Source organism: Thamnophis sirtalis, unplaced genomic scaffold, assembly GCF_051295495.1.
Source record: "Thamnophis sirtalis isolate CommonGarterSnake01/CBP01778 unplaced genomic scaffold, rThaSir2_p1.2 scaffold_3, whole genome shotgun sequence".
Taxonomy (NCBI): domain Eukaryota; kingdom Metazoa; phylum Chordata; class Lepidosauria; order Squamata; family Natricidae; genus Thamnophis; species Thamnophis sirtalis.
In genome coordinates this window covers 164883858-164904130 of record NW_028261383.1, presented here as the reverse complement: position 1 = coordinate 164904130, position 20273 = coordinate 164883858, and the positions used below count along the sequence as shown (strand labels likewise).

At 39.9% G+C, this 20273-nt stretch overlaps 1 protein-coding gene across 11 annotated transcripts in view; it reads left to right on the top strand.

The window, feature by feature from the left end:
• LOC106544851 (methyl-CpG-binding domain protein 1) overlaps window positions 1-16206 on the top strand; it is a 68130-nt gene extending 51924 nt beyond the window's left edge. For all 11 annotated transcript variants that reach the window (XM_087710693.1, XM_087710694.1, XM_087710695.1 and 8 more), the window contains 4 exons: window positions 2676-2912; window positions 4028-4138; window positions 5414-5533; window positions 14707-16206. In XM_087710693.1, the coding sequence (XP_087566819.1) occupies window positions 2676-2912; window positions 4028-4138; window positions 5414-5533; window positions 14707-15168 (930 nt within the window). In that variant the 3' untranslated portion in view covers window positions 15169-16206. The remainder of the gene's footprint in view (window positions 1-2675; window positions 2913-4027; window positions 4139-5413; window positions 5534-14706) is intronic.
• Window positions 16207-20273: the final 4067 nt, after the last annotated feature.

Here is a 20273-nt window from a genome sequence, read left to right as displayed (position 1 = left end):
GAAAATGACATTCATCTTAATATATATTTTAATGGACATTGAGACAATTTGTAAAGGTATATTTCAGTGTATCTTAATTGATTATGTAATTGTGAGGGGATGTATTATTTCCTGGGACTTGAAATCATGAAGAAATAACCTGTTACATGCTGCTTAGGATAGCATCCCAGCCAATAGGCTCCTTTGGCTTTTACCCTTTGAGTTTAGAGTGGTAACTAGGGCCTTATTCTTCCCTGGGCTCTGGTAGGCAAGGCTGACTTTTTTATATTGGAATTTCCAATGTTAGGGGGACCTCAAAGGGCCTATAAGCAGAGATGAATGGGTGGGGAAAGGAAATCCGTGTGCTTGGGAATAGCAGAAAGATAAATTTAAGAACAAGAGCTGTTGAAGAGATGCCAGGCCTTTTGCCTGCTTGGCTTGTTATAGGAATTTCCCCATGGTTCATTTCAACCAGTATCCTGAAAGGAAAACAATGGCGGTGATTGTGATGATTCACACAAAAAATAACAATCCGGCAAGGTCTTAAGAATAAGGTTAAAAATAACACAGAGGAGTTTCCCCCCCTCAAACTTAAATCTTTAACTAAGCTTTACCTGGAGGGGATGTAAGGACTGGTGGGCTAATGCCTTCATTCTCAAGTTTCCATGAACAATAAAAGAATGAGCTGATTTCATCTGTACCTTGTTTTTCTCTCCTTCCTCCCCATTGTCTCCTTTTCGTATTTTTATTAGCATTTCTTTTCTCCTCCTCCTCTCCTCCAAGCTGGCACTTATAAACTATTACACATTTTTCATCTGTGTAAAGACCTGTTGTTACTTTGTCGTTGTTCCAAAGGGGCAACTAAGACCCTCAGATAATAAACTTTCCATTTTGTCATTTGAGCTACAGTTTCCCCAGGGCTGAATGGGAGGAAGTGATGGTCTGGATCCCTTTCCCTTTTTATTGTGTGTGGATTCTGTAAATGTGTCACAGTTACAGGCAAGGAGGAAATCTCAAGGAGTGGTTTCAGTTGGCGTTGGGCAATCGTAGGTAACCAGGCATGGGAGTTGGAAACTTTTTAGGAATTTTGTTTACATGGTTTTTAAAAAATCAATTCTTCCCCTTTTTAGGAGGGAGTATCTTAAATTTACTACAGGTAATCCTCAACTTACAACCACAATTGCGCTTAAAATTTATGTTGTTTAATGAAACATTTGTTAAGTGAGTTTTGCCCCATTTTACGATGCCACAGTAGTTAAGCAAATCATTTAAATTGTTAAGTTAGTGATATGGTTATTAAGTGAATTTGGCTTCCCCATTGATTTTGCTTGCCAAAAGATCGCAAAAGGTGATCGCATGACCCAAGACACTGCAACCGCCATAAATATAAGTCTGTTGGCATCCATCTGAATTTTGATCCTCCCGTCCTCCCTCCATCCCGTCCCATCCCTCCATCCCGTCCCATCCATCCATCCATCCATCCATCCATCCATCCATCCATCCATCCATCCAGTTCACTTTTCAGTTCCCATTCTATTCTGCCAGAAGGATAGGTGGGGATATATGTTAGAATATCTGGTACATACAGATGGAGATCAATTAATTTAAAAATTAGGTAAAATTGGGCTTGGGGATCTCAAGGGAATGGCAATCTAATCAGATAGTTGCATTGCTTTTAACATTTTTCTTGGCTAGTAAATTACTGTCGTCATCTTTTAATCATAGTTATTTTTAATATTTTGATTTTTTTCTTTTTATTGTGCAAAATTTAGTGTCTCTTTTCCGTGAGATGGGCTAAACAAATAAATATCAGCAGAGATATGTTTCTCATCAGTAAATAAGCCTTAACCGCTGTCCTTAACTGATAATATTTTCTGAGTTTTTAAGACAGCAAGGACCTATCAATTGCACAATGTTGTGACTGTGTGGAATTTGTCTGTTGACAGCGACTGCCAGAATTACTGTCATAAATTGGCATGGTCACGTGACACACTGTCATAACCGTATTGTTAGCTATGGAGATCCCAGTCCTAATTACCGTTGATAAGCGAGGACCACCTTGCTTATAAAAAAAAGTCCAGGGAGGACCAGTGTACATTTGCTTGTGGAACAGTTCTAGGTTCAGCCTTTGGCATTTTTCAACACTTAACTGGGATGATTTCTTCCTAATCTGGAATTCATAGATTCATAGAATCATAGGCCTTTGGAAGTCTTCTAATCAATCCCCCTGTCCAAGGTAGGAATCCTCATTACCATCTTGGAGAAATCGTTATCCTTTTTCCCCCCTTAAAAACCTCCATCGATGGAGCACCCACAATTCCAGAAGGCAAGAGCCCTTTTATGAGAGTGATGGACTGTTAAGAAACTTGAAAGATAAATAAGCGAATAGATAAATAATAAAACAAAATAAAGTTATTCCACTGCTTAATAGTTTTCACTGTCCGGAAATTCCCCCTTATTTTCAGGTTGGCTCTCTTGATAAACTTCCATCATTGCTTCTTGTCCTATCCTTGGGAGCTTGTTGCAGAATTCGTTTCCCAGTTGATGTCAGAATAGGAAAAGTCCCACCATTACTACGACTGTGGTGGAATTAGTCACAGTAATTGTCCCTTATGATTCTGAATTCGATAGACAAATCAACTGAGCCTGTATAAGGTGGCTTATGTCTCTTCTTTTCCTTCCCTGTGGCACTGAAGGAATCTTCTTTGATCAGTGAATGGCCTGAAGTGCCCAAATCCCTGGGCTCAGAGATGCCCAAGCAGGAGAAGCTTCATCTGCAGCCACAGCCACCCCCGCCAGTGAAGCTGAAGAAGGAAACCATGTCCTCTGCCTCCCACCAACCGACAAAGGAGTGTTCCGTTGTGCCAGCATATATCCAGCAAGAGCAAGCTATACTTCACCGCCCCATCCTACCCTCCTCGATCTTAGGAAAGGTGGGTGAAAACTGGTACCTTTTAAGACACGTACGACTGTTCCTACCCTAACCTGTTTCTCCTGTTTCGCCAATGTCAAATGTTGGAGCTGCATGCTTAGAGCGGGAGGAGTTGCTATGTTTGTTGGACCTTGTTTTCACTTGCCTGAAAAATAGAGTAACAATGAAATGAAAACAGAATGTTACTTTACAGATAGCTGCTGAAAAAGATAAAAGTATCAGTAATAGATGTTAAAACAAAACTGAATATCTGATCACCGAGAAAGATCACTGATTTGTAGATTTGGGAAAGTGTCTGTATGTGGGAGGAGATCATTGGAAAAGTTAGACGGCAATATCCTGAAAGTCTAATGCTTTGCAGATTTTTAGAAGATCGTTGTTGTTTGACTTAAACAACACAGGCATTTCTGGATGCACTAGCTTTTCATCTTTAACAGTGTTTATTTGACTAAGACAGGGATTGAGACCTGGCGTTTTTGTTCATATCATTTCCAAAAGCTGTTTTTGCTTTGGTGTTGAAAACACTGCATTACAAATGCTTTCTAGTACATTAGGATTTACTAATTTGCTTCCTTTAAAATAGAAGAGGGACATGCAGGAGCCACACATTTATTCCCATCCTAAATCTGTTGATTGTACCAAAACTGGTTTTAAATTGCAAACAAACTTGCATTTTTCAAGTATCTCTCTCTCTTTTTTGTAATATACCGAAAGAAAAATTGTAGATTTTGCCATGCATGTATTCCTTTGAAACTGCCTTTGTTGACTAACCGCACTTGGTAGCTTATTTAAAATATGCTTTCTCTTTTTTTATTCTGTTTGTATGGGACACCTAGTTTTCAAAAGTCAAGCAGAGAGTGATCTCACAGATGTGTGTGTGTGTGTGTGCGTGTGTGTATGTTATCCTGAACATGATTCCCCCCCCCCAAGAGTAATTAATTATTGAATGGACATGCTAACATGACATGATTAGACTTGAGAAAGAGCAGCAGTGATATACTGCCAGTGGTAGAGTCTGCTTGTATCTCTTTTTTTAAAAAACGGCACTTTGTATTGCAGCTCGAAACATAGATTTAAAACCTCCATTTATAGGCTCTAATATTTTGTATCTCATAGGATCCAGATACCAAACTGCCTGTAATCAATCTCCTTATTGCCACCTCTCCCAAAAACAAGCAAGAATATGCAGAACCAGGTGGGAATTTTCAGGCATCCAGTGACTCTCTGGTAAGCTGTAGTTTAAGGTGTCTTTCCTTGTCAAATCACCTTAGTGTTCTGGTTGCTTGTTGTATTATTTATTTCTTTATTTTGCATATGGCATACAATGTCAGGGAAATCACACAATGCAGCCCTGACAGTCTAGATTGCTAGATCATTCTGTTTGGTGCTTGCGTGGCTATCCTTGGTACACCATTGGGGGTGAATTAGCTTTACACCTATTAAGTAGCAGCCCTCAGGTTGCTGGCTCTTACAGTCTTCTCTACCAGTCTCACCTCGCCTTGTGTTTTGATGCCTCGTGTCTGACCAGGTTCATTGCCAGCTTCTGCTCTCTGCACACATGAAAGCAGCTAGTTCCCCCCCCCCTTGAAGTGGTACTCATTTGTCTACTTGCAATGTTGCATGCTTTTGAACAGCTGAGTGGGTAGGAGCTAGGGATCAACAAATGGGAGTTAACTCCGTCTCACAGAGCCAGACTCAAACCGTTAGAGTGCAAGCCATTTTTGGCCAGCAGTTCCAGCATCATTAAGTCCTACTGGAACGTGGTGGCTTGGTGAAATGTTTTTCAGTTATAATTCAAGTCCTTCTGCTCCCTGCTAGAGTGAATATGGTAGTATAGAACAAAAGGAAAGGATGTCACCCACTTAATTGAAATAATAGACTTTGTACAGACTTAGCAGTTCTTCCAATTCAGAACCAAACAAATTTAAATTACAATTTGATGCTTGCCAAGTTTTGACCTGGGAAGAAATTTAATTTCTCAATCCTTTGCTTTTGTATTATTCCACCCAGGTTTGGCTGGTTTCAAAAAACACTTGGACCAATTCTTAGAGGTCAGCGACTATTAGACTTGATGGCAGTGTGACTGCTTTTGAAGGCAATCTCCTAGGATTTTTTGTATGTGTGCAATTTTTTGGCCACTGTGAAGAACAGATTACTGGATTAGATGGACGAAGGATGCCATCCATCAGGGAACTATTTATGTTATGTTCTTATGGCTTTATTTTCATGGATTTCAACCATACAAGAAAGATTTCTAGGCCTGTGCATTTAAAGAGATGTTTCAAGGAGATGTCTTGTAGTCTGCTTTGTAATCCCATGTATTTATATTTCTCTGTATAATCTGTGCTTCAGCTTCCTTTGAAATGTCATTTCTGCGTATCTTTGTATGTACAATTCCCTTCTGATGTCAGATTTGTTGTCTGAAGTAGGCTTTCAGCACTGAGAAAGGCCTATTCATTGGCCTTTTCAAATTGAACTTTGTGCCTATTCTTGTTGCTGCAGGTATCAGCAAGATTCCCCCAGTTTAAGAAACAATCAGGAACACCAAGCACAGAAGTGGTAGTTCTTGACGATCCAGAAGACGATGAAATGGAACTATTGCAGCAAATCCAGCCTCCAGTAGTGAGTAATGGGATAATTTGGGGCACTGTGATAATAACTCTTTAGAGTTTCCTTTTCTGGTTGTTGATCCTGGGGTGAGAGTCATAATATATATGGCCAGCAGAAGGTCACGGATACGCAACAACATATATTGAGTTCATTGAGGTGAAGGAGATGTTGTGGACCGTTTGTAGGTTTTTTTCCCTCAACAATAAGAGATTTGGGGAGAGGTGGATCGTGGGATAATAGCATGGAAACCTTGTTTAAAAAAAAATTATTATGGTCCTTGACCAACCATAATAATAAATGCCTGATAAGACAAAGGATACATGAGTGGTGGAGAGGCGTAGAGGTGGAGTTCTCACCTCACAAGCAGGAGACTGTGAGTTCGCTCCTAGGTAACGACAGATACTTCTCTCTGGGCACAATGAGTAAATATCATCTGCGAACTCTGCATTGGCGACAGGAAGGGCATCTGGCCAGTAAACACTCAGCTCCATTCAGTTGCCCAGACTCCACCCTGATGCAAGGGATTACGGTGTCATTAAAAGAAAAGAAAAAAAAAGAGATAGGATACATATTGTTCTTCCAGCTTGCCAGCCATCATTGTTAAACAATGATGCTATCCATCCATTAGAGCCGAGGTGGCGCAGTGGTTAGAGTGCAGCACTACAGGCTACTTCAGCTGACTGCAGTTCTGCAGTTCGGCTGTTCAAATCTCACCGGCTCAAGGTTGACTCAGCCTTCCATCCTTCCGAGGTGGGTAAAATGAGGACCCGGATTGTTGGGGGCAATATGCTGACTCTGTAAACCGCTTAGAGAGGGCTGAAAGCCCTATGAAGCGGTATATAAGTCTAACTGCTATTGCTATCCAATCATATCCAGTTCTCTGTGATTCTGTGGACCACCTGTCTCCACATTTTCCAGTCTTTTACAGCTTCTTTCATTTCTTTTATGCTCTGGCTGGCATTGGCTTTGATTATGCCTAGCAACTGTGTTTTTTGGGTGGTCCTATTTCCTTTTATCACTGACCATTCTGAGCAAAACTGCCTTTTCCAATGAGTTTGATTGCATGACATGGCTGAAATAAGTAAGGTGGAATTTTGAGATTTTGCCTTTCAGCAATATGTCTGGTTTTATACACTCCACAGTACATGCTTGTTGTCACTTTTGCTGACCAAGGAGTGTGAGGAGCCTTCTCCAGCACCACATCTCAAACAGACTAATTTTCTTCCTGCCTAGTTTTTTTTTTAATAGTCCAACTTTCACAATCGTAAGTAGCTGTGGGAAACCTGATGGTGCAGTCTAATCTGCATTTAGTTGCCAGACAATTCATGCTCATCATTGCTGTGTGATCCAGTACAATTTAACTCTTCCTATGTCTGCGCTCACTGCTTTGATCAACGTGCGATCCTAGAGAAGTGTACTTGCACACTTTTAATCTCTTCATTGTCAATTGTTATTTTGACATGTTCGTTCCCCACAGTGGTCATTAGCTTAGTCTTTTTAATGTTCAGGGAGAGGTCAAATTTCTTGCCCTCTTTTTTAATCCTTTGGACTTTCTTTCAAGCTCTCTTTGGTTTCTGAAAGTAGAGTTGTGTGGTTGGCATTTCAGAGATTGTTGATATTTCTTCCTCCAATCTTTACCCTGATTTTTGATTCTTCAAACTCCAGATTCCTTATGATCATTTTGGCATACAGATTGAATACCAAAAGTGAAGGAATGCAACCTTGCTACACTTCTTTCTCTATCTTGAACCAATCAATGTCTTTATATGGTGTTCACACAATGGTTTCCGGATCTGTGGACAAGGGACTACATCAATTTGACCAGATGTGTTGGCATCCCCCAGTCTTCGAGGACAGCGACCCCCAACCTTTTGGGCACCAGGGACTGGTTCCATGGAGAGAGGTTTTTCTGTGGACCAGAGGCAGTGTGGTTTCACGTGCTGCCTGCCTCCCGTGATGGGGCTTCGCTTGTTTGCATGACCCAGTTTCTGGCATGCCATAGACCAGTACCGGTCCACGGACTGCGGGTTAGGGACCCCTGTTCTAGGACTCTAAAGCACATCATGATTGATATAATTGAAGGTTTTCTTGTAGTAAATAAAGCAGATGTAGATGTTCCTTTGATATTCTTGAGATTTTTTCATGATCCAGAGTAATTTGTAATATAATTGCCAGTGCCATTGTCCCTTCTGAAACCAGCTTGAATATCTAATAATTCCTTTTTTGATGGATGGCACCAGACACTATTGTATGATCTTGTTGGGAGAATTTCCCTTTTCTTTCAAACTGGGAAAAGAGTGCAAGTGATCAAGATGCCAGATGAATTGCTGGTAAGGAGGTCTCTTTTTTTTTTATTCCAGAAACAATAACAGTTTGTTTTGGGAGTAGCTGGCCATTGACTGGTATATTAGTGAGATTTTTATGGGATTTGAGGCCCTTTGTGTTATGTTTGTGAAGGAAATGTGAGTGTGATGTATGATTTTATGACCAGAGGAATGAGGAGAAATATCTTGCTTGTTATCTTCCTTATCAGTAAGAGGTTTTTCTCTGGGGCATATGGTTCTTATCACGGTCCTCCTTGGGTGTAAGGAATTTGGGCATAGGTGTGAAATTCCCATGCCTTTTAATCTAGTTCGTTTTCTGTAATCAGTCTCTGGCTGCCTACGATCTCAGTGCTTTGAGGAATCCCAGCACTTTGAGTTTTATTGCCATTCTCTGGCTTTTTGAGGTCACGTGGTATCTCTGCCTTAATTGATCAATGAAACAACATATCTTATGAATGGAGGCAAGGTCTCTCCAGCAATAAGCATTTCTGGCAGTTGGCAGTGAGTGGTTTAAAGGAAAAGGGAGAGACAGGTATTTTCCCATAGATTTCTTCTCACTTAGGGAATTTTTCAATGGGATCTAACTTGTTTGGGGGTGGTGGTGTTTCAGAATAAACTCTACAATCTTAAGGAGAAACTTGCTAGAATGAAGGATGATGGCAGTTGTGAAATAATTGCAGAAAATCCTTGGAGTCAACAAACACTGCTCATTTCCAATTCTGAGGCTTTGTATATGTTCCCAAAATTTTCCGGTACAAAGCTGTGATGGTTATGTGTGAAGCAGGCCTAAGAAATACTACAGCCTTGGGATTTTTGGGCCAGTTGGTTCATTGCCTACACAACATCTTCCTGAAGGATGACCAATTCTATTTCTGCTTCCCTTTCCTCATCATTCTGAGCAAGTTGAGCCTCTTTGTTGCTAGTATACAGCTCTTCTGTTTATCCTCACCATCTTAACACCTTAGTGCTCAGACAGTTCTTACTCTTGCTAGTTTTTGAAGACGTTTTTATGAGCAGTAAATGATGTTCAAATCCTTGTGGAAATGCTTTCCTGGTGTAGCCTTTCGAGCAATCATCTTACACTTGCTTGGAAGTGAAACTTTGTTGCCTTTCCTTGATGCGCTTTGGAAATTTGCTTTTAATTTCCTTGCTTTCTCCCATTTGCCTGCTGCTTTGGCTGCTTCTCTTTGCTTAGCTTTCCTGTTTCATTTGAGAGACACTTGCATTTTTCTCCAGCTTCTTGCTTGTGTATACTCAACTAAATGCAAATTTCTATAAGAGCAATAGCACGGAAGCTCTTTGTCTTTTTGAAGATAACATATATCATATATGATTTCTCTAGAATTCAGAATCCCACATTTGATATTTAAAAGCCAATTTAGTGCTATCTAGAACATAGAGATATTAAAACCAAAGGTAATTCTGTAAGACGCCCCTGCACTTCTTCTAAGAAGAATCAAAATTAATGAAAAATAGAGCTGTTAATCTGTGACAAGGAATATATAGCCTATAATTAAATAAATGGGCCCATGCCTACATTGGGTTGCAAACTATAAATAGGTTTTCATTCAATATTCTCAAAATCAATTGAGATGATAATGTCTAGGAATTTTGATTGAGCTACTACTCTGGCTTCAAATATCACAATTGTAGATGGTATATGATGATCACTACTAGTATGACAAGCTAGGAATATCTCAACTGTAGATTAGTTTACAATTGCCGTAAGATGCTAAGGTATTTTAAAATATTAATTACCAAGGGACAAAGATGGTGATAGTCACAAAAAGATCAACCTGACTCACTTCTATTATCTAAAATACTGTTCTCTTCTCCCTCCCCCATTTAAACAGCAAAACCCTTTTCAGTTCTGTTCCCATTTATTTGCCATTTATGTATTTGGAAACCCAGAAGAATCTACAGAGTAGCTTCTGGCTGCCAGAAGTTGCTAGTTTGTTTACATGCTAGCCAGTGTATATCATGAGGAGGTGAACTAGCTGATTTTTTAAAATATAAATGATGCTGTGCTTTAATGGTTAGATGACCTAGACCATGGGTGTCATGTTGCCATTACGTGATGTATCATGGTGTGTTTTCCCTTCACAGAGCTGGGGTTGGCGTGGCCTGTGTATGCCGCATCTAGCTCCTTGGCCACCAGTTTGACACCCCTGGACTAGACATTGATATCTGAACATAGATCTTTTTATCATTTATATTTTATTGGGTTCTACTAATCTAGTTGAAATGTTAATTTATATTGCTAGTCCATGTATGATAAATAAATAAATGCCATCTATGTTAGGTTGATCTTTTTGTGACGTTCACCATCTTTATCTCTTGGTAATTAATGTTTTAAAATACATTTGCGTCTTGTAGCCAGATTGGGTGGGCGAAAGTTACTACTAGTTTGTAGTAATCAACCTTTCAACTGTAGAATTAACAAAAAAAATAGAGACAGATATTATCAACATTTAATTCCTTTCCATATTTATATAGGAAAGGCTGTAAATATGAAGAGTAGAGTAGAATAGAATTCTTTATTGGCCATTTGATATTGGACACACAAAAGGAATTTGTCTTTGGTATGTATGCTCTCAGTGTACATAAAAGATATAAGTGATAAATCATGATCATAGTAATAAATATATTCATCATGAATCATAAGATACAACAGTTAGTGATAGTCATAGGATACTGAATAAGCAATCAACAAAAATCATAGTAGGAAACTAAATAAAACAATATAAATTGTAAGGATACTAGCAACAAAGTTATAGTCATAAGTAGAAAAGGAGCTAGGTAATAGGAAGGATGAGAATAATAATAATACAGTCTTAGTAAATAGTTTGACAGTGTTGTGGGAATTAGTTGTTTAGCAGAGTGATGGCAGTGGAGCTTCTTAATTATTTACACTGCCTCAATTGCTAGACCATAGTTGATGTTATTCCCTATTACTGGGATCATCCATTTTCAAATAAAAATAAATCTGTCTTTAAGATATTTGGGCCAAACCAAAAAAAAAAACCACAACAAAACGCTGCAAATCAACACATCTATCTTTAGATTGTCACATAAGGATAAAATTAAACCCATCACTTTTAGGGTGACTATTAAAATGTGACTGTAAACATCTGTTGGGCTGATGTTGCTGTTAAAAATCTCAGCTAAAATTAGAGAACTATTCATTGAGGCAAAACAATAATACCTCTCCAGTTTGCCCTAGATTCTCTCCGTTCTGCAGTCATTGCTGGAGAAAATAAATATTAATATTCAAGTCACTTCAGGATTTAAACATATACCAGAATTAAAGTTATACCACAGAGAATGTAAAATGAGGATTGAATTGAAAATTAAATCTATAAATATAAAAGAGGCCTCACTTTTCAGCCCTTTTTCAGTTCCATCCAGAGAGAACAAGTCGATTCACTTCAGTATACTGTGGTTCTGCAGAAACTCATTTTCTTTTATTCACTATGTTAGTTTCTATATGTCAGGAAGTTTGCATAAATCTTTCTTGAGCTACCTAGGAATTGTATAGTTTCTTAGAACAGATTCTTGCTGGCCTCCCTGGTTTGAGGATTCCAGAAGCAAAGGGGACTGTAAAATTTAATTTTGTTAATAATAGTGCTTTACTTCTTATCACTTTCTATAAACAAACTGTGAGACTTTAAAGTTCCAGACCAGAATAATCAGTAGTGAAAGTAAAAGTATTTGTTTTCAATACTCAAGTCTCCAGTCTTCGAGTAGCAGTTATCTCTCCCTTTGTTGTTACAATTGTTTGAATTCTTTGTTTTTTTGTATCTTTTAATATTTCAAGTTTTTAAAAAAAGTCAAATTCTTACATGAAATAGAGAAGAAAGAGTAAAAGACACATGTAGTGACGAATAAGGAGAAGTTTAGTCCGTAGGTTGTGAAAATAATAGTAAAAATTTTAGAAGAAGAAAACTTGATCCATTCATTTCAAACGGTTTGCATAAATTCAATCCCTGAAAATAACATTTAAAAATTAAGATAACACACTGACCAAAACCATCCAAAGCTTAATTCCACCGCTTATTTCTTTTATTCTTACATTTAAATTAGCTTTAAGTTTTTTATAGGCAGGCTCTTTTAAAACGGGTAAAAATTCCTCACTAGCTGTAAACACTTTGTCTTCCATTTCCTTCTGTTTTGGAGCCATCCCTACTTCATCAGCCTGGGGACTGAGCTTTTAACGCCTTTGCTGCTTCTTTCAATAGAGGAGGCACCGCACATTTACTTAAGTTTTACCGTGACAAGGACTCAGATACAGTCATTATTGTAAAAGATTTGAAGGAATTGTTTTGAGGGAAGGATTTGAAACATTGTTGGATAGCATTATGCCCATTTTGTCACTAGTTAATAGCTGAGTTTCCTTTTCCTGAACACCATATTAGAAAAATTTGAAAGGCAAACAATAAATCTGAAAGGCAAATGAACCTGTTTTCAACTTTTAACAGCAGTAGTGGAGTTGCTGGGTAAGTACTATGATTAGTTATTAACAAAATTCTCTTCTTTCTTGTTGAGCTTTGCAAACACACCACTAGAATCAGGCCACAGTGGTCAAAATGTTCATGGAAAAGTTGATTCAGTGAATATGCAATTGTCCTTCTAGAACTATGTCCTTTATTAACTCTTTTGAGCGTAACCAGAATTATAATCTGGTTACATCTTAATGAGTGATTAACCTTTCTCTTGCCCAGGTGTTTTTTTTTAAATTTGATTCCTGCTTAGGCACAATCTGAATCTGTTATCTAGCTCATCTCAAGGTTGGCTAGTATCAGCCCAAAGGCTCTACCTTTATAGAGGAGGTCTTCAGTATTTCTGTCGGACAATGCAATGGATATCTTTTAATTAATTCACATATTTTGCTGAGTGCCATGGATTGATCAAAAAGCAATTAGTGTCTCAATGTGAAGAGACACTTATAGCGATAAATATGCTAAAACCTTTTTGGGGAGCATTTCTTCCTGACCCCAGCTCACAGACAGAGGTTCTCTTAAGCTACATCAACTGTTCCCTCATATATATTTTTTGACTAGTTCTTCTTTAAATACAAAAGAAATTTGTCATGGAAAATAATTCTCTGTTTTCTACGAATCTGTCCAAGCTAGAGGAGGATTTAAATTACAGGTAATCCTTGAATACAGAATAATAGAGTTGGAAGGGACCTTGGAGGTCTTCTAGTCCAGTTGACTTAACAGTTGTTTGTTTAATGACAGCTCTAAGTTATTGATAGTCTTGGAAAAAGTAACTTACGGACTGTCCTACCACCCCCACAACCATGTGATTGCAATCCAGACACTTTGCAACTGGCTTTTCTTTGCGATGGTCTTGTGGGTCACATGACCACAATTTGTGACCTTCCCAGCTGGTTTTTGGCAAGTCACTTGGGGAAGCTAGATTCACTTTATGACCACACTGACCTACAATGGAAATTGTGGCCCCAATTGTGGTTGTAAGTCAAAGATTACCTGTACCTACAGTTTTCTTTAATAAAAAACAGTCCATCGATTTTTATTTGATGATGAGTTTGTCACAGGTAAGTTCTCAAAATATTAGCTTCTTCTGTGAGCTCTTTACTTCTCAGTCAAATCAATTGAACCTTGTTGGCATTAGTTTTGCCATTTGAGGCTCACCATTTGAGTGAACATTGCTCTAGGCAACCACTACTGACTTCCAGCAAGCAAAGTAAATAGGGAAATGAACTGGAGGTCTCAAATGGATCGTGTGATTATGGGATGCTGGGTTCACACAGAATTCATCTAATGACGACACCAGAAATTGCCCTAACTGTCACTGTAAGTTGAGCCGGTCATGGGATATCATGCTTTATATGGTGGTGCCACTTAGCAGTGGAGTTGCTGGTCCCAATTACCATTGTTAACCAAGGACTACCTGTGCTAGATTTGGAGCAGTTTTCAAACAATGTGTCTGATGTGGGGCCTTGTAGTGATCTATTGTGGAGATTACTAGGACCTTGACTCGCTCGATCAAGATGGAGTTATAGCTGGCATTTCCTGCCATGTGAATGCCCAGAAGCCAAACTGAGACAGGATGAATCCCCAGAGGGCAAAACTGGTTCTTTAGTGCAAGTGTTTTCAGAATACGTAAAATGTGATTTTCTGGGACAGATGAATGGCATTCTTAAATTAGTTTATTTCAGACCCAAGATTAATTGTAGCTTATATATATATATGAGGCTGAGCCGAGGTGGTGCAGTGGTTAAATGCAGCACTGCAGGCTACTTCAGCTGACTGCAGTTCTGCAGTTCAGCTGTTCAAATCTCACCGGCTCAGGGTTGACTCAGCCTTTCATCCTTCCGAGGTGGGTAAAATGAGGACCCGGATTGTTGTTGGGGGCAATATGCTGACTCTGTAAACCGCTTAGAGAGGGCTGAAAGCCCTATGAAGCGGTATATAAATCTAACTGCTATTGCTATTGCTATTGAACTGCTACATTAGTTGACATCTTGAGTCAATGCCCTAATCATGGCAAGGAATGGCTTTGAAACAGAGGGCCTTGTGCCCTATTTAATCCAAACCATCACAGCATCTCCATAATCATGTAATCAAGATTCAGAAGCTTGGCAACTGACTCATAGTTATAGGTTGCAATGTCTCGGGTGCCATGTAATTGCCTTTTGGCAGGCAAAATTAATGAAGAAGCCAGATTCACTTAACCATGTTACTAACTTAACTGCTGTTAAACAGGACAAAACTCACTTAACGAATGTCTCACTTAGCAACAGAAACTTTGGGCTCAATTGTGGTCATACGTTGAGGACTACCTGTACTAAAGGATTCTAAATTGGTCTCTCTTTTTTTTTGGCTCTTTCTCTAGATTATGGAGGTCTACAGCCTGGGTGGTGTGCAGCCCCTCTCTCAGTTGGACAGCGTCTTGCGAGAATTCTTGGCTGAGCTGAATGAGATCCCTCTCCCTGCTCATTGGGAGGTGCTGCCTCTGCTTGGCAGCCCAGACCTGCGTCTCGTCCAGCGCTCGAAACATTCCACCATGTCTGCTGCAGTCATTCACATCCGCCCGGGCCTTTTTTTCCACGTGGTAGTGCAAGATCTGTTGGTGCCTCAGGAACATAAACTTTATGCCAGCCACCCGGCCCGCCTGACCACGGTTGATGAGGTGGTGGAACTGATCTGCGATCTGGAAGCCTACCAACTTTGTTTGGGTTGGCCTGCAGGGTGGCATGCTAGACAACGCTCTGAGACTTGTGATATTCTTGTTCATTCAGGCTGCTGCCCACAGTGCCGGCTCAACCCCTGGCCATCAGGAAGCGGCACTCACTGAGAACCGAGCTGGGCAAGGAATTTGGAGACAGATTCACAGCCCTACTGGCCTGACAATGGGCAGTTAATTGAAGTTTAATTTTGACACTGGACATGGCTTGGATTTCTAAATGGATAATTCCTTGCCATAAATAGCTTTATTCCCGCCCCCCACATGTTGAATAGCTTGGCACAAAAAGATATATTCCCCCTTCTTGTCTTCTTTCTGATTTTTTTCCCTGGCAACTTGCTTCTGCTTCTGTTCAGAGAGGTTTCTTTTGATGACTAAACTCCAGTCTTGCTTTAGTCATTTACTCATTTCCTGCTAGAGAAGTACTGGGTGGACAGTGTGTATCACGGCAACTTGGGCTGACCACCAGTTCTGTGCACTTTTAAAACTTTTTATGTGTTTGGCCATGTAGTATTATAGTATTATAGGTTGATACAACGGGCATGTGGAGATGGGCAATGCATCCATTTGGGATTCTCCACTCTCCTGGAGAATTTTACATCTACAGTATGATCTTCACCAGACCCAGGAAGAATGGGGTTTTATAATATAATTTCCTTCTTCAAACAAATCCTTATGGTCTACACGTTTTCCCAGATTTGTTTAGAACTTGAACTGTTGCCTCAAACATGTTTTCCTTTGCTTCGTGCTGTGGGGTTTGGATGGGGAATTCTGTTTTGAGGATCTGCGAGATTTTGCTCTGGGGAGCCGGAAAGGCCCCGCAAATGGTGCCTGAGAAGAAGTTGGTGAGCTGCCATTCTATATGCTGAGAGATTCCAGCATGTTCTGTTCAGGGAAGTTCTACAGAAGCCATAGCTGTATGTCACTTGCTAATTTGTGGTTTTGTTTCATGTCTTCCTTCAGTGTAGTTGGTGGCAGTGGTAGCAGCAACCTCTATCTGCCCTCCCCTATGCCTTTTACAGTCTGTCTGACTTTCATGATGTGCGATATTTTTCTTTCCGAAGAAAAGAATGAAACTATCCTCAAAGAAATAACAAATCAGAACTGGCTTCTATTTTTTTTAACATATTAAAAATTTGAAAGAGCAAATGGTCTTTGGCTGTTCTTGTTTCTGTTCAAGGTGAGAATCCTCCGACTGGTTTGTGAGAACTTGGGGGGGGGGGGAAAGAGTAGCTAAGACTTATGTAAATTTCTTTTAAGTCTTGACACCTTTATTATTTTAGGACTGTTCATTATGTATGCAAGGGTGACTCACTGACCATCAACTCACAAATTCCCCGCTGAATGCCCATGGGCTCAGAATTGTAGTGGGAGATTTTTTTAGCTTACATAAAGTGGTGGCACCTCTGCTAAATCAAACTATAGGGCAGTGATGGCTAACCTTTTTGTCCACGCTTGCCAAAATCGTGCGCATACATGTGACAGCACATGCACGTGTGCCCATACCCATAGTACAATGCCCCCTGCCCCCCTGTGCATGCGTGCATGACCCTCCACACTCCTCCCCCTGTGCATGCACCCCCCACATTGCCCTGAAGTCTCCTGGGACCAAAGACAGGGCATGGGGGGGAGGTGTCTTGCCAGCGGGAGGTGCGCATTCATGAGCGGTTGGACTGAGCTGGGTGACAACTCGCGTGCCTGCGGAGAGGCCTCCGTATGCCACCTGTGGCATGCATGCTATGGGTTTACCATCACGGCTATATGGTCTCACAAGATCATGTTTTCATGACTGAATACAGTCCTCGGTTTTTTCATATACGGATCTTCTTTGCTTGTCTTGCGAATTAGTCAAATTTATATAGTTACCCACTTCACAAAACAAGTGACTCTGGGGAGCACATAATGATCACTAGAACAGTTAATAAATGCTTCAAAACAATTATTTTGATTAAAAACATTTAAAATTGTAAAAGCCAAGATGAAACAAGTAGTGGGCAAAACGATGTTAATAATAATGGAGCCACCTCAGGCCCTTGGGGTCCTCAGGCCTGATGGGGCACAATCAGGTGGTCTTGAGGGACCTTTGGAAGGTCAGCAGTAATGGAGCCAGCCTCATCTCAAGTGGCAGGAGGAAGGAAAAGAGATTCCACAATGCCATGCAATGCAATACCACAACAGGAAGGTCCAATACACGTAGTTCCTGTGGCACTCCACATAGTAGGAGCTGCGGATGGGATTCCTCGGAGGAAGGGGATGAACCAGCACAACATTGTACTGTTCAACCCAATCTTGATCTGGAAGGATTTCATGATTGATGGTATTGAAAGCAACTGGGAAGTCAAATAAGGGATGAGCCAAGGTGGCGCAGTGGTTAAATGCAGCACTGCAGGCTACTGCTAGATCAGCAGTTCAGCGGTTCAAATCTCACCGGCTCAGGGTTGACTCAGCCTTCCATCCTTCCGAGGTGGGTAAAATGAGGACCCAGATTGTTGGGGGCAATATGCTGACTCTCTGTAAACCGCTTAGAGAGGGCTGAAAGCCCTATGAAGCGGTATATAAGTCTACTGCTATTGCTATATTGCTATGAATGAATACACATCCATCCAACAATACAACCAATGCTATTTTTGTGCCATTCCAGGTTTGATTCTTTTCTCCCCAAATCTAATACAAGAATATGTATTACATAGTTTCATTTTTTCTTCTAGAAAACTTTGTGGGTTTTCTCAGGACTTTTCTCTCAACTGTACCTGGCCTGAGGTTCAATGCTGGTTTTGTTCCCAGATTTCCGATGACATCCAGTCTATGCCTTTCCCAGAAACAGAAAAGTCTATACACAAAGCCTTTTGTCCTCTGATGTCTTGTTCTGATAACACGCATCTTCCATGGCAACCTCTAGGTTCTATAAGTTTCCTAGTAACCCCTCCCTTAACATTCTTAACCTCATTATGATATGCTGCATTTCCAAGTTTTACAGGTTAAAAATACGTAGGTTTCAGGTATCACAAACTTAGATGCCATGTTGATACACATAACTACTGTTGAGAAGGCAGTATTGTTTAAACAAGTAGCTGCATAGATTCATTCGAACATGAATGTTTATATGAGTGGATATCTTTGCGTGAGCTGATCCTGAGGCAAAAATAATTATGTATGAGTACGAAGTTGAAGAGGATGAAATGATGGTGTAAGTCAGAACCAGATATTATGGTACCCACACTATTCCTAGTCAGCATCCACTATCCCTTGTAACAAAAAATGTTGTTAAATTGATGTTTGTTTATGGAATTTCAGGTGGGAGTGCTGAGGTTTTTCAGATTTGGAAGTCCTGTGAGATAGCTATCATTTTTCATTTTCATTCTTGGGACTTAGAAAGTTTATCAACTCTGGCTCCTTCCTCACTAAGTACAGTAAAATATTAACAGATAATGACAGCCAATTAGATTTCTCCCATTTTTCTCTTAAAAGGGAAGGGAATTACTACAGAAGTAATTTGAATAGTGAAAGATCAGGATATGACCAGAAATATCTAACACTCTTAGGTTAATTCACATTTTTGTTTAATCTTGGTGATACTAAATGGTATTGGCCTTTTATTCTCACAGAAAATGTAAAGTATCCAACCTATTTGGGAAATCTGTTTGAACAGAAGTGCAACTGTTGTAATTATTGGAGACATCCAGTGTAAGATTGGAGATGTTCAAATACTGCCATGTAGAGGATCCAGAAAATTATAGACAAGTTCCTCTGATACTAATACCATGGAAAATTCAGGAACAGATCTTAAAATGAATTGAAATAATTCAAAAGGTTAAGTGAGACTTATTTTCATTTATTTAATGCAAAAAATTTGCACAGGTATGGGACGAAGGATTGTGAAAATTGCATGGGAGGATAATTTAAGCATTGATTCCTGTCTGAATATAGGACAGAAGTATAGTACAGATAGCAAAGGAAAAAGTTGGGGTGCTAAGGGAGTTTTAAGCTGCATTTACGGATCCATTGCTTCCAAGCTGCTGGAAGGAACCACTTTTTTCTGTATGATTTAAACCTCATCTAGATACTTTGGTTGGTTCTACATTCTTGTTTGAAGAAAGGTGGAACAGAGCTAGAGAAGGAAACTACAGAAACATGTTAAATGATGAAAAAAACTAGTCATTTATTTAAGATCAAAGACCAACCATCCATTGCCCTCACAAAGCAACTCTGGAATGTGATGTGGTCACGGAGGAAACTGACAACTGGTAATCCAAATCTTCACCTGCTCCACTAGATTATGATGCTACCAGAAAATACCTATTTGCATCTCAAGGGATGACTTTCTCCACTACTCACCATTCTAAAATGGAGGGCAGCCTTGCACGCTTTTAGTTTTTCCACTAATTCCATGGAACGTGTTGTTTCCAATGTCAGTTTCACAGACAAACCTCATTTATACAATGATTTTGTTTCTATCCTTCCCTGTGCTGATGGGTGCCATACTTTTTCTCCCGGATTGCAAATGGCCTTTAGCAAAATCACTAAACTGTGGCAACATTTTACCATGATGAAAACCTGGAAATTTTTTTTTTTCAGAATTTTAGTGTGGGCAAAGTTACTTTAAGATTACTGGTACTATCGCAACCTACCTTCTTTCTATTCCCTGCTGTCATAGCTCTCTATACAGAGAAAGTCCCTTTGCATGGAAACTGCATAATCTCCCACCGTGATTTCTTCTCCTTCTAAAGGGAAATACTTCTGTTAAAGACAGCTGAAGCTTCATCTGGATTTCTGGAAGTGTCCCATTGCTTTGCAATCAGAACACTCGTATGACTGTTCAGAAAAGAATGTGAAGAAAGTATTTTCTGAAAATTTCCCATGAGGAAAACTGCCTTTACGGAGTGTGTACTCAGCCAATTATTTTTTTATAGCAATAGCAATAGCAGTTAGACTTGTATACCACTTCATAGGGCTTTCAGCCCTCTCTAAGCGGTTTACAGAGTCAGCATATTGCCCCCAACAATCCGGGTCCTCATTTTACCCACCTCGGAAGGATGGAAGGCTGAGTCAACCTTGAGCTGGTGAGATTTGAACAGCCGAACTGCAGAACTGCAGTCAGCTGAAGTAGCCTTCAAACCAAAGACAAACCAGTAACAAATCAAGTGAGTCAGCTCCAAGTAGACAAGCAAAGAGATTTTCAAGTCCTCTAAAATTGGCCTTAACTGCCCTGCTATCAA